General features: G+C 41.8%; 1 protein-coding gene across 5 annotated transcripts in view; it reads right to left on the minus strand.

Annotated features, from left to right (window-relative positions):
* Positions 1 to 393: 393 nt before the first annotated feature.
* Positions 394 to 27679, minus strand: part of VGLL4 (vestigial like family member 4) — a 184396-nt gene continuing 157110 nt past the window's right edge. For all 5 annotated transcript variants that reach the window (XM_056804667.1, XM_007500239.3, XM_007500236.3 and 2 more), the window contains 3 exons: positions 8332 to 8548; positions 4395 to 4518; positions 394 to 3374 (listed from right to left, as the gene is read on the minus strand). In XM_056804667.1, the coding sequence (XP_056660645.1) occupies positions 3103 to 3374; positions 4395 to 4518; positions 8332 to 8548 (613 nt within the window). In that variant the 3' untranslated portion in view covers positions 394 to 3102. The remainder of the gene's footprint in view (positions 3375 to 4394; positions 4519 to 8331; positions 8549 to 27679) is intronic.

Genomic DNA, 27679 nt, shown 5'->3' on the forward strand with positions numbered 1-27679 from the left:
TTAACAAAGCCAAGTTCCCAGACCCCAGGTTAGGCACCCCTACTTGAGCTAGAAGCTGCCATTTACATGGCACTTTTTAAGACTTACAAAAGCACCGTGCACTCTCCCAATGGACCGTCCCGTAGTCCCCTTGCTGGTACCGTGGCCTTGGGAGTCTACCTCCTGTGCGTGTTACAGTGTAATGGGTCCCGTCTCTGAAGGTCGGGGGGCGGGGGGGTGCCCTCTTTGGGAGGCAGAGCCTCTTTGTTTCATGGCAGCTGCCAACACAGGCCCAAGATTCTCAAGGGTGCCAGAGCCGTGTCCCCCCCCCATCCCCCAGGGCAGCCCGATCACCCCTCCTCCCTTCCCGTTCCCAGAAGTGACTTCAAGCAAGAAGAATCGGAAACGAGCGCATGGTTTTAAGAGCACTTTATTGTTCTTTAAGGCTACTTTTAAGTACAAAAAAAGATGGCCTGCCAAACCTTTTTTTTTCTTCTTCATTCAGGTGAAACAGGCCACAGAGAATGGTATATTACAGATTTACAAACATGGAGAGAATGGTCCAGAATGAACTGCAGATAGCTCAGCTTGGTGAAGAAACTTCACTGTGCTTTTTTTAGATCAGGGAGCTCATTCCTTCCCCGTGAAATGTTTGGTTCCCCTCTCCCCACGCTGCTCAGTCAGAGCATTTGGGCCAGGGCTTGTCCTATCCCATTCAATCTGTCCCATCCCACCTCTGTCGTGACCTATCGCAGATAAGTCATCGCCCCAGGGACCCAGCTCTTATTGACACTGTTTGCTTTCCTGGTCTTCACCACGTTGTTGTTCCAGAAATGTCATTGGGAGTCACACTGTCCACAGAATCCATCTACAGTGTTAGTATTTTCCTGTTACAACACTCAGTAGCCTGTAGCGATAAACTAGTGGCTATTAATGCAGATGCGGTGTTCTCATAGAATAACTGTGTTCCTGCACTTTGACTGTTATCACAGACAACTCTAAAACAAAAAAAGATCAACTTTTTTCTCCAAACAAACAAAAAAATGAATGATTACAATAGGAAAGGGAAAAATTAAATAGCTACATATCATTAACAAATTAATTGTTCCTCAAAAAATACCTACAAATTTCTCTGTACATTCTTTACGCACAGCGTAATGATGGTCTTAAAGTTCCCTATATAAAAAAAAGTGTTCTCAATGGTTTTCCTACAGAGAGTAGGGGCCTGAATGCCAAAGCAAGGAAGCATCGACTACCAGAAAGACGGTAGTGAAATGTACGGGAAGTGGGGCGGTGGGGGGACGAGGGGAGTTGGGGTGCAGAGAGAGACACTCCCTCAAAAACAAAACCAGCGATAACAACAGCAACGCCACCTCGGCACCAGCCACCCTCCCTAGGAATGCAAGGGAGAGCCGAGCCGCTTTTCATCCCGCCCTGCACCCTTTCCAAATTTAACAGCTCCACTTCAAGCTCCTCCAACTGAAAACAAGTGACGATGGCCCCAATGCGAGGTCACGAGTTGTGCCGTCACCATACAACTCAGCAGCAATTTCCTAGAGTGCCCCGGGTCTGGCCAGGTGACCCAGGATCCAAGGCTCCTGATGGAACCGCACTGGGGGGAGGCTGGAATGTCGTACGGGGAAGGGGAAGGTGACAAAAGGGAAGGGGGGGGGGGGTGAGGGCCAGGGGTGTCATTTAATAAGAAAAATAAAGAGAAGCTGCTGTCACTTCCACAGCCGTGGTGTTTGCCATGCTTTCCTCTTTCCCTAATTTCTAGTTAGTAGCTATTAATATAGCAAATGAGAATAAATGCAGTAATAACTGTATAAAGTCTTCTAATGGAGGAATGTACATTGCCTTGGCCCAGGCTTACGAGTAAGCACAAAAAACATCGCTTCACAGATTGTCCTTAATCTGTTGTTCAGCCAAGAGTTGGAAGGGAGCAGTTTCTGCATCTAGGGGAGTTTGAGGACAAATCCTGAAGCCTCAGGAAGCAAATCTGTCGAAAACACAGAACGCTGCGCAAAAATTGATGACGACGGCCCTGGGCCAACCCGGGATGATCATCTACCGAAGCGCTCTGCTCAGGAGGGCCGTCTGGGAATTCCCTCCAGAGCCAGCTGTGAGTAAAGTGAATACCAAATACAAAAATCTTCGAGTACAACTGTACCAGCAGTGAGTATATCTAGGACTGTAACTGACAAAAATAAACTAATTCTGAACAGAAGCTAGTAAGTATTATGGTTTTAAAACTGTCTATACATTAATAGATACCAGCTATTTTTTTCCATAAAACATGCATCTTTTAAAGCACTATTGAACCCTCCAACCTCAGCTCTAGTCTAACAAACTGCAGTGTTTAGAAAAACTAAAATGCCCGTGTTCGGTCGAGTAATGCAGTCCAGTTGCAAGCACCAAGCACCTGAAAACTAGAGAGAAAGACCTATAACCTGTATGAGACTTCCTCTTCCAAGCGGTTTTGTTGGGGAAAAAAAAGAGCGAGAGCGAGAATACACACACCAATGGACAGAAACGTCGTTCTTAAACCCTTGTTTTCAGCAGTTTGCCCTCAGAATACTAGCATCTTGCCTAAAGTTGCCAGGCAACTAGTCCTCCTCCAATAGTGCAAATCATACATGACAGTTCTTTTCAAGTATATACATACAAAATGACTGAACGAAGAAAGCAATGGGAGCAACCACAAGTCTAGTCTCGAGAAGCTAATTGAAAGCACAAAGCATTTTGGGTCAACCACCTGTCATCATGGCTTTCAGTGAGCAAGCAAGCAAGCCGCGCGTGCGCATTGCAGATTTCGGTTCCTTTCAGAGGGTCAGCAGACCTGCATCAGAGGTTTCTTTGGTAACTGAGGCAGGAAGTAAGGATGCTACATTATACGGATGTTTCACACGTAGTTCCTGCTATCATGTTTGAGGGCACCCTTGTACAAATACCAAGCAAGTACAAAAAAAAAAAAGACGTTGCAAACTAACCTTTCCCCACCCCCACCCGTCCCCTACCCCCATCCCCACACTATTTTCCATTTAAGCATCGACTGTTCAAAGCTCAGGCAAACCATGCAGATTCACTTGTTCTCCAGGAGAGGAGGCGATGGTGGTCCTCTCTTCAGGAGACAACAGAGGGGGAGTGATTGTGATTGACCATGTGGGAAGAAGGGCTGGGCGGCTGCCCTCTCCTGGAAGCGGACTCGGGACTGCTGGACGCCCCATCCTTGGCAGCCTTGATCTGCAACCATGTGTCGCCCAGTGCTTTGGCAAAGTGGTCGTCCACCGACCCCGTGATGGACACAGAGTTTGCCACGGGCTCCGGTTCCTTGTAGTTCTTGCCGAGGCTCCGACGGAAGTGCTCTTCCACCACAGGGTCGCATGCAGTGGTAGCTAGAAGGAAGGGCAGGCAGCACATGTTGAGAACCCTGCCCACACCGCACCCCATGCCCCCCAACCTGCATCTCCTCCATACGTCATTTAAGGAACAACTTTGGGCTTCACCTGCCTACTAGAAAGTCAAAGACTCTCAGGTAATATCCCAAATCTTCCCAGAGGGGGGAACCAAATATGCAATAAAAGGGCTAGAATTTTCCATCCTTGACTAGCCCAGCTCACAGGGAATCCTGGCCCCTTGAACTTCTAAGGCTGTTTATCCTTCATCTGGCACTTAAACATTCCACCTCCGGTGGGCTGATGTTGCCTGCCTGGATTAGATTCTAACATTTCAGAGGGCAGAGACTTCTCTTGTCTCCCTCCTCCACCATCCCTCATTTCCCTCCCACACCTCTTTCCCTGGGCGATTCACAGTACTTGTTCCTGTACTCCACACAGCTCAACACCTCGTTATTTACTATTATTGGTCATTTACTAATTATCCCAGTTCTCCAATTAGCCTGGAAGCTTACTAAGGCCATGTACAATGGATGTACCCAATGCAAATCTGCTGGCAAAAACATCTATGTAGAACAGGACACCGTGTTGATCCCACTCCTTAGATTAAAGCAAGATCCTTTCTACTGAAAGTTGTGTAGTTTCCCAAGTCTCATTCCCAGTCCCCGGATTAGGCAGTGTTCCACAGTGGTTCACAGCGGATGTATTTTGTGGGAAAGTTCGTTGGGAAGTGTCGGTTGTGTCGAAACAAAATATCAATAAAATCGTTTTGGGACTAGAAATATGAAAAGCATGAAGTAAATCAGTGCTGGTGATGAACAACAAAGGCGGTTTCTTAGTCATCTCTTCCACAACAAAGGGGTGGTGTGGTGACTATAGAATTTTTAAAACCTTTTTTCAGAGGTATCATTTAGAAACTAGGTAAATAGCACTTTCTGAACCAACAGGGTTTCCCCCTGCTCTGTTACTGTTCCCCACCCACTGCCCCCAAGTGAAGGGGAAAGAGCAGAGTTCACTTACTGCTTGGGGGCCGCCTGTAGTTTGCTGGTGTAGATGAGACGCACCCACTGTGGGCAATGGGGCAGTGGGAGAGGTTGCAGTTACGGTTGCTTGCAGAGGCACAGGTGATAACTGAGGGGCGGTTCTAAAGATGCAGAGCAAGAGAGGAAAAAAAGTTAGTTCATTGGCAAAAATGCTGGCAACTAGCTGTCCCTCCTCCCCTCAAAAGGAGCCACCTGAAATGAACTCCGTTCCATCCAAGCTTGAGGCATGATGTACTTCATAAGGAATGAAGAGAGAAGAGGTTGATTTGACTTTGGATCTCCAAAGGCAAGAAGGAGGCACCATGGCCGGAGTGCTGAACGTGGAGTCAGGGAAGACGAGTTCAAATACTGGCTCTCAAACACTTACTAGCTCTGTGATCCAGGGCAAGTTCCCTGGCCTTCCTAAGCCTCAGTTTCCTCATATATAAAATGGAGATAATAATTGCACCCACCTCCCAGGGTATCTATGAGGATAAACTAAACCAATGTCTGTAAAGCACTTTGCAAACCTCAAAGTACCATATAAGTGCTAGCTACCATCACCGACCCTTCCAGAGGGTAGGCTCAGTCCCCAGGCCGGTGCACTAAACTCTTAATCACTGTTTGTTGAGTTAAACTGACTAGTTATTAGCATTCTCCTTCCTGTGACCCATCCACCACTTTACAAAGCCAAAGAATAGTATTGTCTGCTATAACAGTTTGAAAACAGACTTTTTTTTAGTAGTTTTCTATTCCTCAGCTAAAACCTCAGAGTCTGAAACCTCAGGCTGAACAAATCCAGGGTGGGCAGGTTTAGAGAAGAATCTGGGCAGTTAAGGAAGAAGGCTGCGATTTATGGAGGGCCTAGCCAGGGGATAGCCTTCTTCTCTTTTCTGTCCTTGGCTACCATTTTGGATTCTACAAAATATGAATCCCTTCTGAGCCATTTTTCCTCTATCAGGAAGTCCTCCACGTTAATGTAACCTGGCCAAGTCAAAATTTCTCCTGTGGTCACAATTACCCCCTGAAGACGTGCACAAATTTCCATGGAGCCTTTTGTGGGAGGGGTTCTATGTGGTGGGAGGAATACAGAGAGCCTCCAGTCTAAAAGTCTCTGAAAGAAATCCCTGCTGCAAAGGCCCTTGTAGTTACATTTGTGTGTCACCCAAGAAAAATTGGAGTCAGCCTGGAATGGGCTTTGGATATACAGAGAGTCATCCCTTAGCTGACTTTGATAAAACATATCACACATGTCAAAGGTGCCTGTACATCCCACCAAACTCCAATGATAGCATCATTCCAAGCTCCTGGGTACCCATGGATGTAGTGGGTGTGTGCACAATTACACTGCATTAGGCAATGTTCATGGTGGGGTCATAGCTTTAGAGGCAGAAGGGCCTTTGGAGATCATCTACTCCAACCACCTCGTTTTAAAGGAGAAGAAAATAAGACATAGTTGCTTCCCCAAGGATACATCAAAAAGAAGTCAAAGGACTGAGTATGGACGGATCAACACAAATCTCATTGGGATGGAGTGTCTGAATTGTTTGTGGACTTGAACGTAACTCTCCCAACTTCTAATCTACATTCATTCAGAGGCTGTGCCATCTTTCTTTTCTTGTGGGCTCAGGAGAGATTGATATTTTGTAGAATACAAAATGGGGCCTTGGCCAGAAAAAGAAAGAAACCACTGCTGCTCACAGCTAACCCAACATCTGAGGTAACTCTGCGCTCTTATAACCTAATTTACTGTCTGAATTGTTCATATTCTTAAAAAAAATTTGGGTCTTCCTATTTATGAAACCTCTTCCTCCAAAAGCCCAGAGAGCTGAGAATAACCTAACTTCTCATGGCATTCTCCAGTCTTCTCTCTGTGGGGTACAGCCTAGCAATCCTCTCCAATGACCTTCCAACCCTATGACATTCTCCTGGCTTGGCAGGAAAAAACGAGATAGTCCATGGGGAACCCTGGCAAGCTTGTGCACATATACACATGCATGCATATACTTCACATTCCCACCACCACTGAAAACATGTCCCATTTGGAATCTGAAAATGCTAAAAGGGAGGTGAGGGGGTGGGAAGTGTAGGGAAAGGGAGATCAGACTAGAAAATAAATCCAAGGGGCCCTCAAGGATCAGCTCTAATAATCTTCCATTCTAGGATGACCTAGTCCAACCTCCTTTTGCAGATAAGGGAACAGAAGCTCAAAGTCAATGGCCCATGATCACAAGGATCTGGTGGCTTCTAATCCAGTTTTTTCACCTCAGGCAGTTTCTCTGCATGGACGGCTAACCTAGGCAGCCTTAAAAAACCCCAGCAAGGAGTGGAGTCTCCTGCTGTTACATTTTTCAAAAATGTACTTTATTCAGCCTCATCTTCATTATTGGTGCCTTCAAAGCACCCCATCCTGAGACTCCTTGCACATTTTCACTAGGTCCAACATACGTTTCCGTAGCTGCTATTCATAAGGACACAATGTACCTACGTCACCTTCCATAATCCACTTCTATCTTAGGGTTCAAGCAATTTGCCCATGCCAGTTTGTTTCATCAGTCACATTTCCACGCTGTAGAGGGAGTTGTTTGTTGTTGGCCCCTTTGGGCCCTCCTTCAGCACAGCCTGTCCTCCCTGACCCAGTGACGGGGAGCCACAAAGCTATTTCTCTCTTGTATTTTCCCTGTGCCTATATCACTTCTTGCTAAATTTCCACTTGGGCCAAACAGTCATAGGAAATACGTAGTCAAATAAATGAAACCAAAGCAAGTCCCTGGAAATAGATGAACAATGAAAGGGCTGAAGGTCAGGGGGATGCAGGCTAGGAAAAACGCCTAGAGGAGAACAGCATAATTGGGGCAGGGCTGGCAACTAGTCTAGAATGGGCGGTTCCACTAACACGGGACACCAGGGACTTTTCCTTTTCAGTCATCAATGAGCCAAAGTTGTGCAGGAGGGAAAAGCTGACTGTAAAAATGGCAGCCCTGCCATTAGGTTGGATAGCACTGTTGAGGCAGCCAAAGCTTGTCCAAGTGAGGACCATTTGTAGCATAGCTGGTTTGAGTGTGTGCTTTTTAACAAGGAAAAGGAAAAACCATTCCAGCAAAATGCTGAGCACACACGTCAGTTCTGAACTCTTGGCTACCATCTCCCACCTCAAGCAGGAGTGGACAAGCTTTACCCCACGCCTCACGTGGTGCCCAGCCTCGGAAGGTCCTTAATAAAAATGCTGGGAGATTGGAGAGCCAGCACAGGGAAGGACACTGCCCTCCCCTGCCTGCTGCATACTCAACATAAGCAGACACATCTTCTCTCTCTTTGTATCTGCCACCATATCAGGCTCGTCTATGGTCATGAAAACCAAAGACTGGACAGCCCCTCCCAAGGCTAAGATGCTTCCATACTGTGCACAACAACCTCTGAAGAACAAATTCCTGAAGGCTTCCCTTCTCTCCTGCTTTCATCTCAGAAATGTAGGTCCAAGCAGACGTTTAGAACTAAAGAAATTGCTTGGATGATGCCATCCCATCATTGTACAAATGAGGAAACTGAGGCTTCAAAGAAGCCAAGGAAAATGGCTCAAGTTACCAGGTAAACTAGCAGCCATGCCTAAACAGTGGTTTTACATGTAAAGGGCTTCTGGTTACCCCATTTCCCCAACCACCAAAGCAGCACAATCTGAGTTACCTTAATTTTAAGTCTGTCTAATTAACCCCTAACCATACATCCATCTGACCCTTCTTCCTAACATGCCCCTTGTCTGATCTCTACCTTGTCACTTGAAGACTATGTACACCATCCTAAACAGAAAGCAAAGCCCAAGTCTACAGACATCCCAGAGAATACCTCCATTGGAAGGCTTTGGAAAGATCCTAGACAGTCTAGGGAAGCTCAGGGCCTCCTCAGAAGAATGCTACTAAACACATTCGGTGACATACCTGCTGGCGTTCCACAGGAGTCAATGTTGGGGAGATGCCAACTGTCCTGCTGGCATCCATGCTGTTTTTGGTCAGTGCAAGAGGTTGCTCCATGGTGATGCTGGGGATGGAGGCATACATGTGATTGCCATGCAGACTCATGGTGGGAGCCACAGCACGTTCAATGGGACTGCGGCTTCTCTCCCGGTGTTCTTTCCGGCAATCCCCATTCTTGCTTCTGGTAAGGAAACATGGATACATGAAGGTCAATACTTGGCACTTACAAAAAGTCATGATACTAAAAGGCATGCGCACAATGGCATCTGGGGTTACCACCTTTCTAGTCTGTTGTTGTTGGACTCTGAAGAGGAAACGCAGGTGATCAGTCATTCAAAACCTAGACTTTTTTGTTGGTTTAATTATTTTTATGGAAATCTTTACCCTTTTTTAATTGACTTGCTTGTTACATTAAAATTACCAGGGATCTCCCTCCCTTTCTTCCTTCCCCACACAAGAGAAAGCATCATTTGACTTATTTATTGCATTTATCAGATCTTTCTCTGGAAGTCATTCTTTAAACAATATTTCTGTTACTGTATATGATGTTCTCTTGGTTCTGCTCATTTCACTCATATTATTTCATGTAGGTCTTTCCATATTTTTTTTACATTAACCTGTTCATTTCTTATGGTGCAGTAGCACTCCATCAAAATCATATGCCACAACTTGTTCAGCCATTCCCCAACTGATGGCCATCCCCTCATTTTCCAATTCTTTGCTATCACAAAAAGAGCTGCTATACATATTTTAGTACATGTTCTTTTCCTTTTTCCCTGGTCACCTTAGAAAATAAACTTAATAGTGGTATTGCTGGACCTAAGGATCTAAAGGTCTAAGACCATTTTATAACTCTTTGGGCATAATTCTGGATTACTCTCCAGAATGGTTGGATCAATTCACAGTTCCACCAACAGTGTATGAGTGTCCCCTTACAGTTGTCATTTTCTTTTTTACTTTTTGCCTTTTATTATTTTTGCCAATCTGATAGGTGTGAGAAGATACCTCGGAGCTTTTTTTTTGATTTGTACTTCTCTAATCAATAATGAAATGTCTTATTTATATTTCTATTGTCCTAATTAATTTTTTAAATTAACAAGACACTATATTTCTCTCCCATTGGTAAGGAATAAAAGGAAAACAAACCATTGTAACAAATAAGCATAGTCTCCAAAACAAATTCCTACATGGGCTGTTTTTTTTTTTTTAAAGAATGCTTCATTCTTCAGCTAGGTGGCACCATAGTGCACAGAGTGCTGGGCTTGTAGGAAGACCAGAGTTCAAATTTGACCCCAGAGACACTAGCTGTGTGAGAGTGGGCATGTCACTTAATCTCGGCTTGCCTCGGTTTCCTCATCTGTAAAATGAGGATAACAAAAGCACCTCTTTCACAGGGTTGCAAAGATCAAATGAAAGAATATCTGTAAAAAATGCTTAACACAGTACCCAATTAGAAAGAGAAGATTAATACATGCCCAAAAAACAAAACCCAAGATGATATAATTCAGTCATCATTAGATAGTATCTGTCTGTCTCTGTATGTATATATGTACTCTAGGAATTCAGACAAGAAGAAGATCAGTGTGGGGATACAGAAAAAATGTGAAGTCGTAGAGCTTTTCTCTTAAGCAGCTTACAATCTAACACAGAGATGTCAAACATGAGGAGGATAGATCCAATGTAACTGGAAAATATTTAACTAAATAAATAAAAATACACCAGAACATAGATAATGCCGATATGTGGTTTTCTAAGTCAACATGGAGCTGCCGGCTTCCTCCTTATGGTTCAGTGGTCCTTGTTTCTCCACCAGTCACCTACCAGGTAAGTCACGACCAGCACAATAAATCAGCAGAGGACGACAAGGCTATATCTAATTTAGTACAGAGGTATATGATCTGCACTTTAGGGGTCATAGGAATACCGAAGAGCTATCACAAATGGCATAGTCAGAGAAGGCTTCGTGGAATAAGGATGACTTAAAGTGGGTCTTGAACAAAAGGTTACTCTGAAAATACCCAAATATCACCTCTTCCTCCATGTGGAAGGAGAGGCAGCTGGGTGGTATGGGTCTTGGAGAAAGAGAGAAACTAAGTTCAAAGCCCACCTCAGACACTTACTAGCTACATAGTTCTCTCTTGTTTCCTCATCTGTAAAATGGGGATTTTCACAGGGTTGTTGTACAGACTGAATGAGTTAATATGCATAAAGTATTTTGCAAAACGCAAGGTGCTACAGAATATTGTTTTCTCAAGATTGATCTATTCGTTTTTTTATACTATTTCCATGGCCTAGGATCTCTTGGTAAATAAACCATGAGAACCCAAGCAGGAGCACCCACACATAAGCAAAATCTCATTTCTTACACATTGACACCTAGATATACCACTGCTATTGATGTTGTTTTCTCTTTATTCTCTGGCTAACACAGAATTGGATTAGGAAGTCTGGGAGGAGGGGAAGAGGGCTGGTGTTAACTACAGACTGGCGTTTCTTATACGATCAGTCCCTAGAAATAACTCCCAGTACTCTGGAGTCATGGGCTAGCTAATCTTGGGTATTTTCAAATGAGTATTGGACCCAAGGGCAGAGGATTGAGTTTAAACCCTGACTGCTTATGCAGCTTTGGCAACTCATTTCCCCTCCTCTGGCCTCAGTTGAATCTAAACTGTATGGGCATATGGTTGGGAATAGAAATTTCCAATTAACCTAATACTCTTGTTAATAAGCGTTAATGCCCCCTATACTGGCACTTTCAAAGAATATGAACATTAAAAAATTTATTTAATCCTGAAAATATGTGGCGAGCATTTAATCTTTCTTTGATGGTCCAGAAGGCTTGTCAGGATGCTTCTCTGAGACACTGAGGGTCTCATCATAAACATCAATGCTGAGCAGATGTGCAAAAGTGCCTGTGAATAGTGGGCGGACTGACAGAATGTGAGATAAATCAGCATCTACTATACTATAGTATTTACTCTAAAACAAAATCCATTGATGTGGGAAGGGCCCATGTGAGTACACATGCTTCCCTGGCACTGCACGCATCCACTTTGATGAACGCCCAGAGTCATTTTGGAAAGAAAGAGCAAACTGTTTTTCCTATGAAAATACACTTTTTCTCTGTGCAGTGGCCCCCTTGGTAGAAACTTGGATCGATGGGAATCCTGGAGCTGGAAGGGATCTTACCAACCAGGTAACTGAGCCCCTGCTGTACTTGTACAAATGAGGAAATAAATCCCCCCCCCCAAAATCATCTAGCTAAAGTCATGCTGTGTTAGTAGCCTGTTTCCAGAGATGAACTTTCTATGATCAGGAAGTAAATTCAGGAAACTTGGTGACCAGACTCTGCCAGTGTCAGGTTTGGGAAGTACATTGGACAGCAATAAAAGCATACCTGGGAGTCTGCTAAACACTATGGAATTGCTGAATGCCAGAATAGGCTTTTTCATGACTGGGGGAAGGGGAGAGCCAACCGCGTGAGCTGAAGACAAAGAACAAAGCCACAATGGCTTGATGGCCAATAAGAGAAGGACACAACACCCAGAAGGAAAGTCAGCTCAAGAACTCCTAGGTTAATTTTAGCGAAATTATACATTGCTCACATCGCTGGTTCATTTTCCCAGTTCCCAGGACTCAAAAACAGACATTGTTTTCCATGTTTCTCCCCAATGAATCATAACCAAGGCTCCAGCGCTTACCAAGCATCATGTGCTTCCATGGATGTCAGACCCAAACCACACACATCCTGCCTGGGAGATAAAAGTCTGCTCCCCTCTGGTTAAAAATAAAGTTTGCTAATTAAAAGCAACGCTTCAGCACTACCAAGCCTGAAGTCATTCAAAGGTAAGCAAGTTACCCAGGCGCCCAAGAGATAGCCTCACTCTCATACCACCTGGAAAGCTGGGACTCGGGAACTGGCCGGGAGCCGGTCCATTCACACCATCCCAGAGAAGCGGGCTCCTCGGGCCAAACGTTTTAGGAGAGGAAAACGGAAGGGGGGGGAGAGAGGCCCTCTGAAGGGAACAGCTTTTGTACACTTCCCTCCAGGACCCAGTTTCCTAGGGAATGTATGCCAAATATGTTACTATACTCTCTGCATTGAGAAATCAGAAATGTCCACATCTTTGGCAGAAAAACCAGAGAATCCCAACAGTCAAACTGTAAGCATAGCTATCACAGGAAGAAAGAGCCCTGCAGCCACTGGTAATTCTCATTAAAATGAGATTTTCTCTTTCCTTAAGCAAATACCCCAAGTTCAGAGTTCAGGGCAGGCTCTCAGAATGTATCATTTGACATTGGCCCTGGGCTTTCATTTAAGCGTCAGACATGGTGTTTCATTAACTCTTTGTGGTGATTCCCAGTCTAAAGAGTTTGAAGTTGGTGGGGGAAGGGAAGGGGTAGACTTCGTAAATGCTGTTTAAGGATGCTGAAGGGTTCTTTTTCAGTGGCATGGGACCGAGCACTCCTGTAGAATGTAGACACTGTGCTCCCACTCAAATGGAGGAGACCCCCCCAGGACAGAAGGGAGCCCTAGTTCCTTGTCTTTCCCACAGACTGGCACCCACATTACACAAAGCATCCATTTTGAGGCAACAGATTAGCTCTTCTGGACGCTTGCTTCTGCTGGCAGCAGTGAATTAAAGACCTCTGTGACAATTGTCCACTCTGAAGCCAGACTAGGCATGAGCTACTGGGAAAAGTGGCAGTGGCCCCAGGAGCCAGGGCACAGCCAGAAGGAAACGAGCACACATGGGGACCAGAGCCAAGAAAAAAGAGCTTCCTCCCACTCCCTCCTCCTCTCCATCATCAATAAAGTTACTGATGGAGGATCTATTTGCATCCATTGCTGGGCATTATTCAAAACTGCTTTCTAAGAGCCTACTCTGCCCTACGAACAGAAATCATCTACATGGGACTGGCACATATCACTCCTTAAAGCTTGCCAATAGGCTCCATCCATCCACTAGAGCTTCATCCCTATGAGACTGGGGCATGGCTCTTATTATTATTCCCGTTTCACAGAGGAGAAAGCCAAAGTCAGATAAGCAACTTGTCTAAGGTCACCCCATTAAAAAGCTGCAGAGCCAGGGATTCCTACTGCCCTGCTCTATTGTCCATCATACTTTACATAAAGGAAAATAAGCGATTACCAGCCACTTCCTTCTTCAAACCCTCCTCCCAGCCTCTCTGTTTTGTTTTTGTTTTTTCACCTCCCCTTTCTTTCATCTCTCACAGCATTCAGTGTCCATCACCGCATGGTCCAACAGCTCAAGGCTTAGAATCATCGCCAGATTATTATAAATCACTGTCCTTCTGAGTTTGTTTCCTTATTCATTGGAATACTGTTAAATGGAATATCTACCTACCCAGCTAACAAGGTTCTTGATAGGCTTCTAGAAGTGTTTTGCAAACTATAAAGCTATTATTAGTATCAGTTTGGGGCACATCATAATTAATAATAATACCTAGCATTTACAGAGTGCTTTAAGCTTTGCAAAGCACTCTACATACAGTATCTCACAACCACTATTATTATCCCCATTTTACAGAGGAGAATCTGAGGCAAACAGGGATTAAATGTCTTGACCAGCGTCACAGGGAAAAAAGTATCCAAGACAGGATCTGAACTGTGGTTATTCTGTATGCTATACTGCTTCATTTTATAGATAAAGAAACTTGAACTATAATAAGTGAAGGCTTGCCCAACATTCTCATTAGTAGTAAAAAACAGAGGCAGGATTTGTAAACAAGTCTTCTAACTGGAACCTAAATACTCATTATAGTAAACAAATTTTAATATTATGTGTTCATTTACGGAACTTGATGCTGGGTGAATAATTTATAGGAATTTCATTTAGGAGGGAATTAATCAAGGAAGTCTTCTTGGAAGAGGTATCATTTTCAGGGCAATTTCAATTGATCTTAGCCTTTGGGAATTTTAACTAAAACCTCTTCTTTTTACATTACATAGAATTAATCATCATCTCCTCCACAATGCTTCCAAATTCTTCCCCTACCCCCTTTCCCCACCCCTTCTTAATTGGCTAATAATTTCCCAAACTCTTGCATCAGAGCCTTTTGGCATGTCACAAAGGACATCTTGGATAAGCTACAACATCCTGGACTTCCTCACTGGCTTAGGGCTAACTGGTGACAGTGCAGAAGAGTAGCTGGGGTGTGATGGGTGTGTGTGTAAATGGTTAGGGATGAGCAGGACCAATAAATGACTAGACTATGAACCATACACAGTAGGTACAAAATAAATGTTTGTTGAATTTATGTCTGGATTTGGAAGGTGGAGGAGGGGGGGGGGGAGCTAGACTTCTAAATACTTCAGCTGGCAGGTTAATTCGTAGAACAAAGACTAGAAAAGGGGCAAGAAGCACTGGTACACATGGCTAGTTCCCATTTCTTCAGACCATTACCAACAGCTCCCAACAGCAAAGATAACAGAAAACACAAGGGATAAACCCCTCTTTGTGTTCAGGGACCAAGAAGGTGGGGAGGATGGAGAGAAAAAGATACAGAAGTCTGACTCTGTTTCAGGGTTCCAGACCAATTGTCTCTTTTACCTAACAATGACCATAAGGTTCAAAGAAATGACTATCACTAGCATCGCCAATCATTCTCAAAAGTGCCTAGAAGAGAGAAGAAAAATCAAGGTGGATATTATCACTTAATTTATCATTTTTTGGACTATAATTTTATTGTTCTTTTTCCAGATAAAAGCATTTCTTTGGATCTTTTTACCTTCCAAGTTTTACATTTATAACAGCAATGAAGGCAGCAACTGACTTTATATGACACATGAAGATGTTTAAACACCTTTACACACATTATCTCATTTGAAGCTCACGACCACCCTCTGAAGTAGCTACTACTATTGCAATCATCCCTGTTTTACAGAGGAGACAATGGAATCAGGTTAAATAACTTGCCCGTGGTCAAAGAACTAATCAGCTGACAAAACTTAACTGTTTCTTGAAAGCTTAATTTTTTTCAGTCAAGAATCAAAATTATACAAATATAGTCAGGCCAAATCCCTGTCAAAAGGCAGATGATAACAATAACAAGAAGCTATTTCCACAAAGTCCCTTCAGTGTCTATGTCATATGACCACTATCTTTCAATTTCCCTGTCTAGACGTCAAACTCTGGACCTATTCTTTGGTGCTACTATTCCACCAACTCTTGAATTGCTTCCAGAGTAAGTTCCTACTATAAGATTTTCATTTGCAGACACTCATCTAGTATCAATTCTTTCTTTATGAATTTATGTGACCTTGGGGAAATCACTTAACTAACTCCCTTTAGAGCCTCAGTTTAACTAGCTCCATTTGGGTCTCAGTTTACTTATCTGTAAATTAAAAGGGTTAAATCAGACTGCCTTTCAGATATCCATATATATATATGGATATAGATATATAATATATAACCATATTCCAATATAGTTGGCTTCCTAGGTAATCCTATGTATTACATTTTATAAATTTAGAAATGTTACTCTGAGAAGGGGTAAGAAGGTTTCACCAGTCCACGATGCATGCAGCTGTCTCATCAATGCCTATACAACTTTAGGATGCCAGGGAAGCTTAGGGCATCTTCCCCGGATCACAGAACAGTTAAAGTTGGAAGAGAGTTTAAAGTAAGGTTTCCCAATCCAAATGATATCAAATCCCAGAGCTCTAGAATCAGTCCCTTGGGGGCTAGACCGTCAGTCAAAGGTAAGGAACCAGATGAAATAGGAAGAAAAATCAGTCTTGTAAGTGTGTAGGGGTTTTGTTTGTTTGTTTTAAAACCTTTACTTTCCATCTCAGAATCAATCATGTATATTTGGTTCCAAGGCACAAGAGTGGCAGTGGGGGTTGAGGAATTTGCTCAGGGTCACACAGCTAAGAAGTGTCTGAGGCCAGATTTGAACCCAGGATTTCCTGGCTCTCAATCCACTGAGCCACCCAACTGCCCCAACTGGGTAGGTTTTAAGAAATACCATCTTTTGCAAATCAAAACAACTCTGAGGTATCACCTCACATCTAGCAGATTGGTTAATATGACAGCAAAGCAAAGTAATGAATGCTGGAGGTGATGTGGCAAAACAAGGACATTAATTGCATTGCTGGTAGAGTTGTGAATTGATCCAACCATTCTGGAGGGTAATCGGGAACTATGCCCAACGGGCACTAAAAGTCTGTCTGCCCTTTGATTCAGCCATACCACTGCTGGGTTTGTATCCCAAAGAGATAATAAGGAAAAAGACTTGTACAAGAATATTCATAGCTGCGCTCTTTGGGGTGGCAAAAAATTGGAAAACGAGGGGATGCCCATCAATTGGGGAATGGCCGAACAAGTTGTGGCATATGTTGGTGATGGAATACTATTGTGCTAAAAGGAATAATAAAGTGGAGGAATTCCATGGAGACTGGAACAACCTCCAGGAACTGATGCAGAGTGAGAAGAGCAGAGCCAGGAGAACATTGTACAGAGACTGAAACACTGTGGTGCAATCTTCTCCATTAGTGGCAATGCAATGATCATAAACAACCCAGAGGGATCTACAAGAAAGAACACTATCCACGTCCAGAGGAAAAACTGTGGGAGTAGAAACACAGAAGAAAAACAACTGCTTAATTACATGGGTCGAGGGGACAATGGCTGGGGATGTAAACTCTAAATGAACATCCTAATGCAAACACCAACAACATGGAAATAGGTTCTGATCAAGGACACATGTAATACCCAGTGAAATTGCGCATTGGCTGCGGGAAGGGTGGGGGGAGAGGAGGGAGGGAAATAATATAACTCTCATAACCAAGGAATAATGTTCTAAATTAACTAATTAAATTAATTAAAATTTTAAAAAAGAAATACCATCTTTCTGTTGAAGCAAAGGACTGGAACCCAAAGGAATATGCATCAACTATACAAGAACAACAGGCTGCAAAGGCAAACTGCTCTGAAAGATTTAAGAAGTCTGGTGGACGCAGTGACCAACCACAACTGCAGAGTCCATGAAGCCCACTCCTCCCCTCCTGAGGGGCTCAGGGCACAAAAAAAAAAGATGAAGAGCTATTAGATTAGTGGGAAAGAGTATAAGCTCAGCATTAGGATGTTGAGGAAGAAGTGGTAATGGTAGGATATCAGGTGCACAACCAGAGAGAGACAGAAGGGATGAGAAAGATTGGGAGAAGAGAACATGAAATCTCAGAAAGAAGAGAGACTCTACAGAAGGAAGGGGTTGTCAACAGTGCAAAATGCTGCCCAAAGGATAGAAAGGCTGGGATTTAAAAGGCGATGGAATTTAACAATAGGATGTCAATGGGAACCTTTGAGAGGCTAGCTTCAGGAGACTATTGGGTTCAGAAGCCAGACTGCCAAGGAATAGAGAAAGTGAGTCCTGAGAAAGTAAACACTCAAAATCTCTTCGATCAGGAGTGCCCCTTTGTCAATGCTTAATAGCATTCTACCTACCTGGCTCATGAAGCCCAGCCTTAGAATGATTTGCTCTTTCCTCTAAGATGCTTTTATTTGCTCATTTGTCAAAAATCCAAAGAGATAATTAAACCAGGGCATAAAGAAAAATAATCAGTATTTAACCTTGCTGTAATCCACTATCAATTCAATGAAGAATTAGTAAGAACTTACTTACAAATGTGCAAGGCATTGGTGCTGGCACAGAGGGGGAAAAATGAATCATCCCTTGCCTGCCCCCAAGGGGCTTACATTCTATTGGGTAGGAGACAACCAGAGATGAGTAAATATAAGGTGATTTCAAGATGGAGAGTGCCAACAATTAGGAAGTGGGACAAGAAAGAATTATAAGGAAAGGCTAAATATAGGAGATGGCACCTCAGTTTTAAAGGGTGACAAGAATTCTATAAGACAGAGTAAAGAGGCAGATGCATCCCAGATATGGAAAATTATCTGTGCAAAGTCACGTACAAGAGGAAGATGGAATGTCAAGGAAAGGGAACAGCTATATGGCAAGTTTGCCTGGAAAAGAAATATAGTAGGATCTCATTTTATGCAAACTCAACACATGTAAATTCAGGCAAGGTGCAACTAGCAGTTGAAAAAAATGAAAGTAAAAAAAATCTGTAAAGTAACAACTTTTAATTATGCATTAAATCCACACCATTTTCCCAAGTGGCATAAAGTCTCCTAGAATTTTGCCTAATCGTGCTCATTCTCTGCTCTGAAAAGTGTTAGTGCAAGTCATTGCATGATTTTGCACCAAGCATTGGCTCCCCATATCAGTGTTTGTCTGGATTTCTCTCTTGTTACAAGTCATGTCCCAGCAGAGCAGTGCTTCTCTTTGTTTCATTAACACTATTTAGTTATTAAAGATGGCTCCAATGTAGGAGAGCAATGATGCTGGTAGTTCTGATAAGCCTAAAAGAAGTTGTAAAGTGCCTGAGTTTGCATATGAAATGCTTCTTAAATTCTAAACTATTATATGTGATTTTCAACTTATGTGAAGGGTTTTAGAACATTTGGTCAAGTAAAACAAGGTCCTACTGTAATAAGAAAAAGGACTGGAGCAAAAGGTGGGAGTCATATTATGGAGGCTTTAAATACCAGATTGATAAGTGTGTACTTTATTTTTTTTTAACACTTGCCTTCTGTCTTAGAATTCATACTAAGTATCAGTTCTGAGGCAGAAGAGCAGTAAGGACTTGATAACTGGGGCTAGGACTTGCCCAGGATCACACAGCTAGGAAGTATCTGAGTTGAAATTTGAATCCAGGACCTCTCATCTCCAGGCCTAGCTCTCAATCCACTGAGCCACCTAGTTATCTCAAGAGTGTGTATTTTTATTAATTTAAAACACAAGTGTCCTGAAACATGGCATATTTACAAGCAGAATCAGCCTATCCACTATATCCTCTTTGCTCTGCTCTGAGACTGATTTTCTAGTAAATCTGAAAGAAATCTACTAATTTGCTTCCTGAAATAATGCTTGCTATTCTTTTGAACATAAATATACATCAAGAGATAAAAGCATACTATTACCACTAATAAAAATGTCTTTGAAAACCAAAGAACAATAGGCTTGCTACTCCCTTAGAGCAAAGAAGAGCAATCCACATTGGTCGAGATGGATGGGAAGGTTTACAAAGTGAAACTCTCACGACAGCCCAGAGGACTGGGTAAGTCAAGTGTTCTCGTCCCCTACAGAAGACAAAGCAACTAAAGGGTTAGTGGCTCTCTAGTGACCATGCAGCCAGTTAAGTGTCCAACAGAATTTGAACCCAGATTTCCCAAATCCAAGCCCTGAGCTCTTCCTGTTACACTACACTAACCCTCTATGTGAGTCCCTTTTTTTTTCTAAATGAAAACATTTTTTTTTCAGATGAGAAAACTAAGGCTCAACCAGGTTAAAGAACTTGCCTAGGGTTAACTGTTTTTAATTGGATATATTTTACTTCCTACCACTAATGTTAATTGTGCTGAGGATTAACAACTGACATTTCTAATACTGCTTTAAGGTTTTCTACATGTACAATAGCTAATAATCCTAAGAGATAGGGACTATTCCAAGTCTGATTCCCATACTTCAGAACCATGATGTCTCATCCTGGAATTTCCCTCAGTGCCTGGGGATTCCTCACTCAGGAATATCCAACTCCCCCATTGGCCTGCTCAATCTGAAATGCCCTTCTGTCAGGCTCCTGGAAGCCCACGAGGAGACTCAGGATAGCCTTCATTCCATCCTATCTGCCTCGTGGCTCCCAGACTTCCAAACTATGCTATCTCATCCTGGAACTCCACTCTGTGCCTGAGGCTTCCTTCCCCTGGAACACACAATCATCTCTAAGAATTGCTTTACCTGAAATATCTCTCCTTCCTCTTCACTCCTCTCCTTTTAATCTCCCTTGAAAGCAAGGACTTCCTTCCTTCCTCCTTCATTCCTCCCTTCCTTCCTTCCTCTTGTCCTTCTTTCCTTCATTTTTATCACAATGTTTTCAGTTTATTTAGATGGTGTCACACATGCATCACTTGATCTGGTTTAGACCATTAATAGTGTCCCTGATTAAGGTCTCCAAGATTGTCTTTCCACAGGGTTCATCTCTATCATAGTTCATTCACTAAGCCTCTTGTACTTCATTTTGAGTTTCACTTTTCCTTCCTTTCTTCTTTTCCTTTTTTCTTCATTCCTTCTCTCTTATTTTATGGCAGGGAAGACTGAGCCTTAAGGAGGTCAGATGGGTTGCCAATGGTCACACAGGCATTAAGTAGCTGAGTTATGGTTTTAGCCCAGATATGGGCAGAAATGTGGTATCTGACCTGGGTCCTCATCTGTAAAATGAGGGGGTTCCATTAGTCAAGCCTCTGAAGTTCCTTCCAGCTCTCTCTCTGAGCCTGTGAATTTTCCTAAGTGCAGAACCTGAGATCCAAAGGAGTGAGCTCATTTGCCCAAGGCATGGCAAGACTTGAAGGCAGAATGCCTATAGGACCCCAAATCTCCAGATACCTCCTGGTAACTCTCTCCTTTCCCCTACTGTCTTTCAGTTGCACCTTGAGATTTTACAAAAGGCAAACACTGCCCACACTGCCTAAGACTACAATTGGCCACAGGTTACTTTATTTCAAGGATACAAGCTGTCTCTTCTTATTCCTAGTTCCTTTATTCATAAGAAGGATCAAAATTATAGACAGAGTCAGAAGAGATTTTACAGACTCTCATCAAGCCCCACACATTTTACATTTGGGGAAACTGAGGCTCAGATCAAGGGCTTGTCTGAGGTTGCATCTTTGGTTGGTGGCAGACCTGGGGATAGAGTCCAAGTTCTCCTAAGTCCTGGCCCAATTTTCTTTCCTGAAGATCTCTTAAAGCCTGTCTTAGAAGATGTAAGATCTCTCTCCCTTTTCCCATACCCATTCGTGTGCAAAGGTGAGGAACAAGAAGAGAAATTAGGGCCATAGGGTCCCATGGGCTAGTATGTGTGTTTTGGGTTTGAGAGAGGAGGATATAGTTTTGGATTGGTTCTTTTTGACATTCAAGGTGCTGGGAGGCTATGGATTCTCAGAGCTTATTATACCAATTTCCACCTCGATAATATGAGAAGCAGGCAGCTAGTTAGCACAATGAATGGAATACAAGGCCTGGAGTTAGGGAGCCTCCTCTTCCCTAGTTCAAATCTGATCTCAAGACATTTATTATATGTATGACCCTGGACAAGTGACCTAACCCTATTTACCTCAGTTTCCTCATCTATAAAATGAGCTGGAGAAGGAAATGGCAAACCAATCCAGTATCATTACTCAAAAAAACCCAAATGGGGTCAGAAAGATTGAGACATGTCTGGAAAATTGATTCAACAGCAACAAATTATGAGAGATGCCTTGCTCAATGTTGAAACTGCCTGGTCCTGCCACAGCAACTGCTCTCTTCTCCCTCACTCATCTCTAACTGAATTTCAGGTAAAGACATGATCATTTACTAAAAAGTTAAAAAAAGGGGGGGAAAGGTTCCAAGTTCTTTGCACTTGGCAACAAGGGCATGGACAATCTGGTGGTCTTTTCTTTTTTTCTTGGAGGCTGGGAGTAAGGGGAGAGGGAGGTGATACCAAGAATAGGAATTTGACATATAAATTTTTATGAATCCCTGTTGCCAGGACTTGGTACTCAGTTGATTTTGCCTTTTAATTCATTTTTTAAAATTTATTTTAAAACCCCCACTTTCTATTTTACTATAAAATCTAAGACAAAAGAACAGAAGAGTTAGGCAACTGGGAGTTAAGTGATTTGCCCAAGGTTACACAGCTAGTAAGTGTCTGAGTCCAGATTTGAACCTATGTCCTCCTGGCTCTCTGCCTCTATTCAACGATACCTAGCTGCACCCCACCCCACCCCAGACAGTGGATTTAAACTCATCTTTCAGAGTTCTAAATGAGGGGGTTGTGATTAAATGATCTCTTAGGTCCCTTCCAGCTCTGAATCGCCAATCCTATGAACTACTTAAGTTTTCTGAGCAGAAAAGTAACATGGTTGTACCTCAGCTGAGGAAGATTACTTTGGCAGCTCTGAGAGGGTGTAACCTAGAAAGAAGAAATTGGAAGCAAGGACTGATTAGGAAGCTAGTGCAGTAGTCCAGGCAAAAGGTGATGACCTGAACTAGGGAAGAATCAAGAGTAAGGAAGAACTGCTGGGAATATACTTCAAGGAAATTATTACGAGAAAGAAAATACTTATATAAATATCCATGGCAGCATTATTTGTGATAACAAAGAGCTGGAAACAAAATATTTGCCTAAGGATGGGATAATGGCTGAATGAGTGATAGGATGTGGAGACTTCAAAGAACCATGGAAAGATTTGAATAAAGAGATGTAGAGAAAAGAAAATAAGACCAAAAGAGCACATACGCAATGCCTACAATAGCGTAAACAACATCAGTTTTAAGGGATAATGAAACTGGTCAAATGCAACAACCAGCCTCAGTACTATCCTCTCAAGATTCCAGGACATAGCTTTTTTTTTTTTTTGCTTGGGCAATATACTTGATAGGAGAGGTTGTTTGGGTATCTTTTGAGATGTGCATGTAATGGCAAAGTGAATTGCATCAATATTTAAAAAAAATAATAAGGGAGAAGGAAGTCAAGGATGATGAGGTGATGAATGTAGACAACAGGGAAGGCAGGGTTTTCGCACAATGAAATATGGGAATTTGGGGTAAGGGGCTACCAGTGGAGGGTGAAAATAATGAGTTCCAATTCGGAACTTGTATGATCTGTCAGTGCTAGATCCTCTACAGTCAAATCGAGAATCAGGTTCTCTCTATTTCCCAATACTTCATCACCATCATCAACACTTGCAAAGCCTTTTAAGATGGAAAAAGCACTTTCTCCACTGTAACTCTGGACGTATTAAGTAAATACATTATATTTGTATAAGAGTATATAGATCATATATTATACATAAGCATAATGTACAAGTAAATACATTAAGTAAATACAAGTGGATACAAAAAAAATTGCTATTTGCATTTTACAGAAAAGAAATGGACTAAAAATAAGAAACTTGCTAGGTTTATAGAGGAAATGTCAAAGCTTGATTTCTAACTCCAACAGATCAAGGCCAGTGAGCTTTCTATTCTATTGCTCTCCTTCCTTTAATCAATCTTTTCAGATGCTGCCTAGAAAAATAACACACCCCACCATCCTCTCCACAAGAAAAAGGGAACAGAAGAAACAACAGTATAAAAATGAAAAAGCTGCATGTATTTATGTATATGTATACACATATAGTTTATAGATATATACATACATTCTGTATATATCTGTACATAGACAGACCAGACTGCTAGACAAATAGGCAGATAGCAGATAGTCAGATAGCTAGACAGACACAGATAGACAGCAGACAAAGGTAGATACATAAATGACTTGTCAAGGGTCACATAAGTAGTAACTATCTGAGGGCAGAATGAAACTCAAATCTTTCCAGAGTTCTAAATGAGGGGGTTGATTAGATGATCTCTAAAACTCCCTTCCAACTCTTAACTCTATGATCCCATGAGCCACTTATGCTTTTTGAGCAGGAGAGTATGTACGTATGCATGTATACACACATACATAATTATGTTTGTATATGAATAGATTATTTTAATATACAATGTGAATATATCACTATATTCCTACATAAAAATGAGATATAAATGCTATATTCGTATACATACATGAATTATTCAGCTCCCCCTAGTATATTGCCTGAGTTTTAACCCCCATCACTAATTACTTTTTAGATAATCCAAACTGGATGTTCCAGAGACATCTGAAATTCCACATATCCAAAACTGACCTGTCTCTTTCCTCTCAATCCTCTCTCCCCTCTTCTAAGCTCCCCCATGACTGTCCAAACTACCCCCAATCTTCTAGTCCCCAAGGTTCTTAACTTCCCCTCCATACTCTCCCTCATGGATCCAATCAGTTGCCAAACATCCCTCATATCCAACCTCACACCCCAGCTAACACAGCTGTCACCCTAGTTCAAGTCCTTGCTGCCTCTCACCTAGATTCCTGCAATACCCTTGACAGGTCTCACTGCCTTGAGTCTCACCATTCTACACACTTCTGTCAGTCATTTTCCTTAACTGAAGATCTGACCATGTGATTCCCCTATTCAACTAATTCCAGTGGCTTCTTATTTGCATATAGGGTAAAACCCTTGTTGACCTGGCCTGTACTTACCTTTCCAGATTCAACTGGACATTACTCAATCAGTCACTGAATAAACATTAAGTCCCTGCTATGTGCCAGGCACTGTGCTGAGTCCTGGGGATACAAATAGAGACAATAGATTGTCCCTGCCCTTCACAGGTTCACAGTCTAATGTTGTTTAGTACTTTTTCAGTCATAACTGACTCTTTGTGACCCCATTTGGAGTTTTCTTGGCAGAGATACTTCAGTGATTTGTCATTTCTTTCTCCAGCTGATTTTACATATGAGGAAACTGAGCAAAGAGTTCAGTAACTTGTTCAGAGTCACATAGGATATACATAAATTAATTCACATTATATTTATGCTATATATTTTTACATATAAATTGTCTCCCCCATTAGGATTTAAATTCCTTAAGAATAGATTGTTTCATTATTTGTATCTGTAGTTCTAGTGCCTAAAAGAATGCCTGGCATACAGTAAGCACTTAAGAAATGGATGGTATTTGAGTGATTAAATTAAATACTTTAGAGATCCTCAACAGGAAGTTCTGTGGATATAAATATTTCAGAACCACTGGCCTAAAAGTACTATCATCTGTAACTTAAAGAGAAGACCAAGTCTGTTTAAAAAAACAATAGTTGCTTAAGTTATATCCAGTGCCTTAAAATATATGCAATGGCATATTTGTAAGACTGAGTAATATTGAGAACAATAGCAATAATAGCTGATGCTTCATGTTTTAAGATTTTCCAAAATTCTTCATATCATCTTTCTGAGATTATAGACATAAATGCTGTGAAGTGTATGCTGCAAATATTACCATCCCCACTTAAGAGGAGGCAGAGATGAGTCATAGAAAGGTTCCTCTTCATGTAGCTAATACGTGTCAAAAGCAGGAATGAAGTGTAGGTTTTCTAATTCCAAGTTCAGCATGCTGCATTACTTCAAAACACAATGCATGTGTGCCTCCACTGTAAAAATCCCCATTAAAGGTGAGGTTGGCAGGACCACATATCACCTGCTACAAAAAAGTGAGATCATAAAGTGCTGAGGAAATCTGTTCCATGTAACTGATATTCATCAGAAATGAAAGGACCAACAACATGTGCACTTGCTGTTTCATCCTTTCTGGGGTCCTTCTGAGTTAGTCTCTTGTCATCTTTAATAACCCTATTCAAATTCTTATTGTCTTGTTCTCACTTAATGGACTACACATTTGGAAACCAATAGCCAGAAAACAGTAAAAGGTAAATGATGACAAAATATCCAAGATTTTCATTCATCCAGAGAAGGAAGTTTTGCATTAAAAAATAAAGAAATAAAAGAAATTTGTTATGCTATTATTCTGTGCTAAGTTCTAAGGTACAAATCTATGAATGGTCTCTCTTGAAGATCATCTCACTCAGTGTGACAAGCCTCTTTAGAGAACACCAGGCAGATTCACGGGGCAGCAGAAATAGTACCACAATCCTCAATGGAAGAGCCAGAGTCAGGACCCATATTTCCCAACTCCTAACCCAATACATTTTTTAACCATCCCATACAAGCAGTGTCAGCCTCTGCCTGCTTACAAGCTTCCAATGATATAGTATTCTCTATGTTCCAAGAGCTAGTTAAATAATATTTAATTAATTAAGTTTTAATTAATTAATTAAAACTCTGATAATTAATTAAAATAAATAATAATTAAGTAAATAAATAATAAATAAAAAAATAATCCTCATAACAACCCTAAGAATCTGGTGCTATAATTGTTATTGTTCAGCCATTTGAGCCAGGTCTGAATTGTGATCTCATTTGGGGTTTTCTTGGCAGAGATACTGGGGTGGTTTACCATTTCCTTTTCTAGTTTATTTTACATATTAGGAAACTGAGGTAACTACAGTTAAGTAACTTTCCTAGGGTCACACTCAGCTACTAAATGCCTTTGGCTGGACCTGAACTCAAGTCTTCCTTATTCTAGGCTCAATACTCTATCCACACTCTCCCCAGCTGCTTAGACCCACTAAATATTCTTTATACGGAGCCCAAATTTGATTCTTTATAATATACATGCCATGAGTTATTAATCTGCCCTCTAGGGCAACACAGAAAAATGTTTATGACAGCCCTCTATATATAGCTATTAGGATGTCCCCCCCACTATTCCTTCTAAGGTACAACTTCTCAATTCCTCAACATCCTGGTTCACCCTCCTTTAGATGCATCCTGATATTCCATTATCCTTCACAGATCATGGCAAACAGAACTGGACCAAACAATCCAAATGCTTGACCAGTATGACAAACAGGAACAACTCCCTTCCCGTTATTTGAATGCTGTGCCTCTATTACTTTAATCCAAAATTACATCAGTCACATCACGCTACTGTCTTCACATTGAACCTGTGGCCAACTAAAACCTTTCAGGTCTTGTGAACTGATCTATACTCCTGATTGTTAGATTTTTTTGGTTTGGACTTAAAAATTAAAGTGGTGGTCACCAGGATTTTCATTTCAAAATCCCAAATGAATTACTAAAGTAAATATAATTTATAGTAGTTTATTTACAATAGAGGGAAGATATCAGGTCCAGTTCCACAGCCAAGTCTCTTCCCTCCAAGTCTGAGTGTCTTGTCTTCCAGTCTCTCTTCAAGCGTCTGATGATTCTTCAGTCTCTCCTCCCAGTGACTCTTCTTCACTCTTCATCCAACTCCCCAAGTCAGAGCTCTCTCTCTTCTGGACTCTGTGGTCCTCTATTTAAAGATCTTTTTCTCTTCCTCCCCTAAATTTCACATCTACCAATCACAGCAGATATACTCTCCAGGACTGCCCACTCTTTAGTTCACACCTTTTTTGGTTAGATTATACCTTTTTTTGGTTATATCACACCTTTTGTAGTTAGTTCACACCCTTAGTGGTTAGTTACTTTTTTGTAGAATAAAATGGGTAGATCTACTTCAAATACTGATTTAACACTTTTTGAGGATTTAAGTCTAAAAATAGACTGGGGATTACAATTCAATCTTCCCAATAAAGGAAGAGTTAAGTACCTTCATTGTTATGATCGGGGATAGCTAACTCCAATCTTCACATGATCCACTAAAAAAACTTTGATACACAAGCTCAAATAAGAGCCTAAGATTTGCCATCAAGGAAAAGGAGAACA

The sequence above is a fragment of the Monodelphis domestica genome, chromosome 7 (genome assembly GCF_027887165.1).
Source record: "Monodelphis domestica isolate mMonDom1 chromosome 7, mMonDom1.pri, whole genome shotgun sequence".
Lineage (NCBI taxonomy): Eukaryota > Metazoa > Chordata > Mammalia > Didelphimorphia > Didelphidae > Monodelphis > Monodelphis domestica.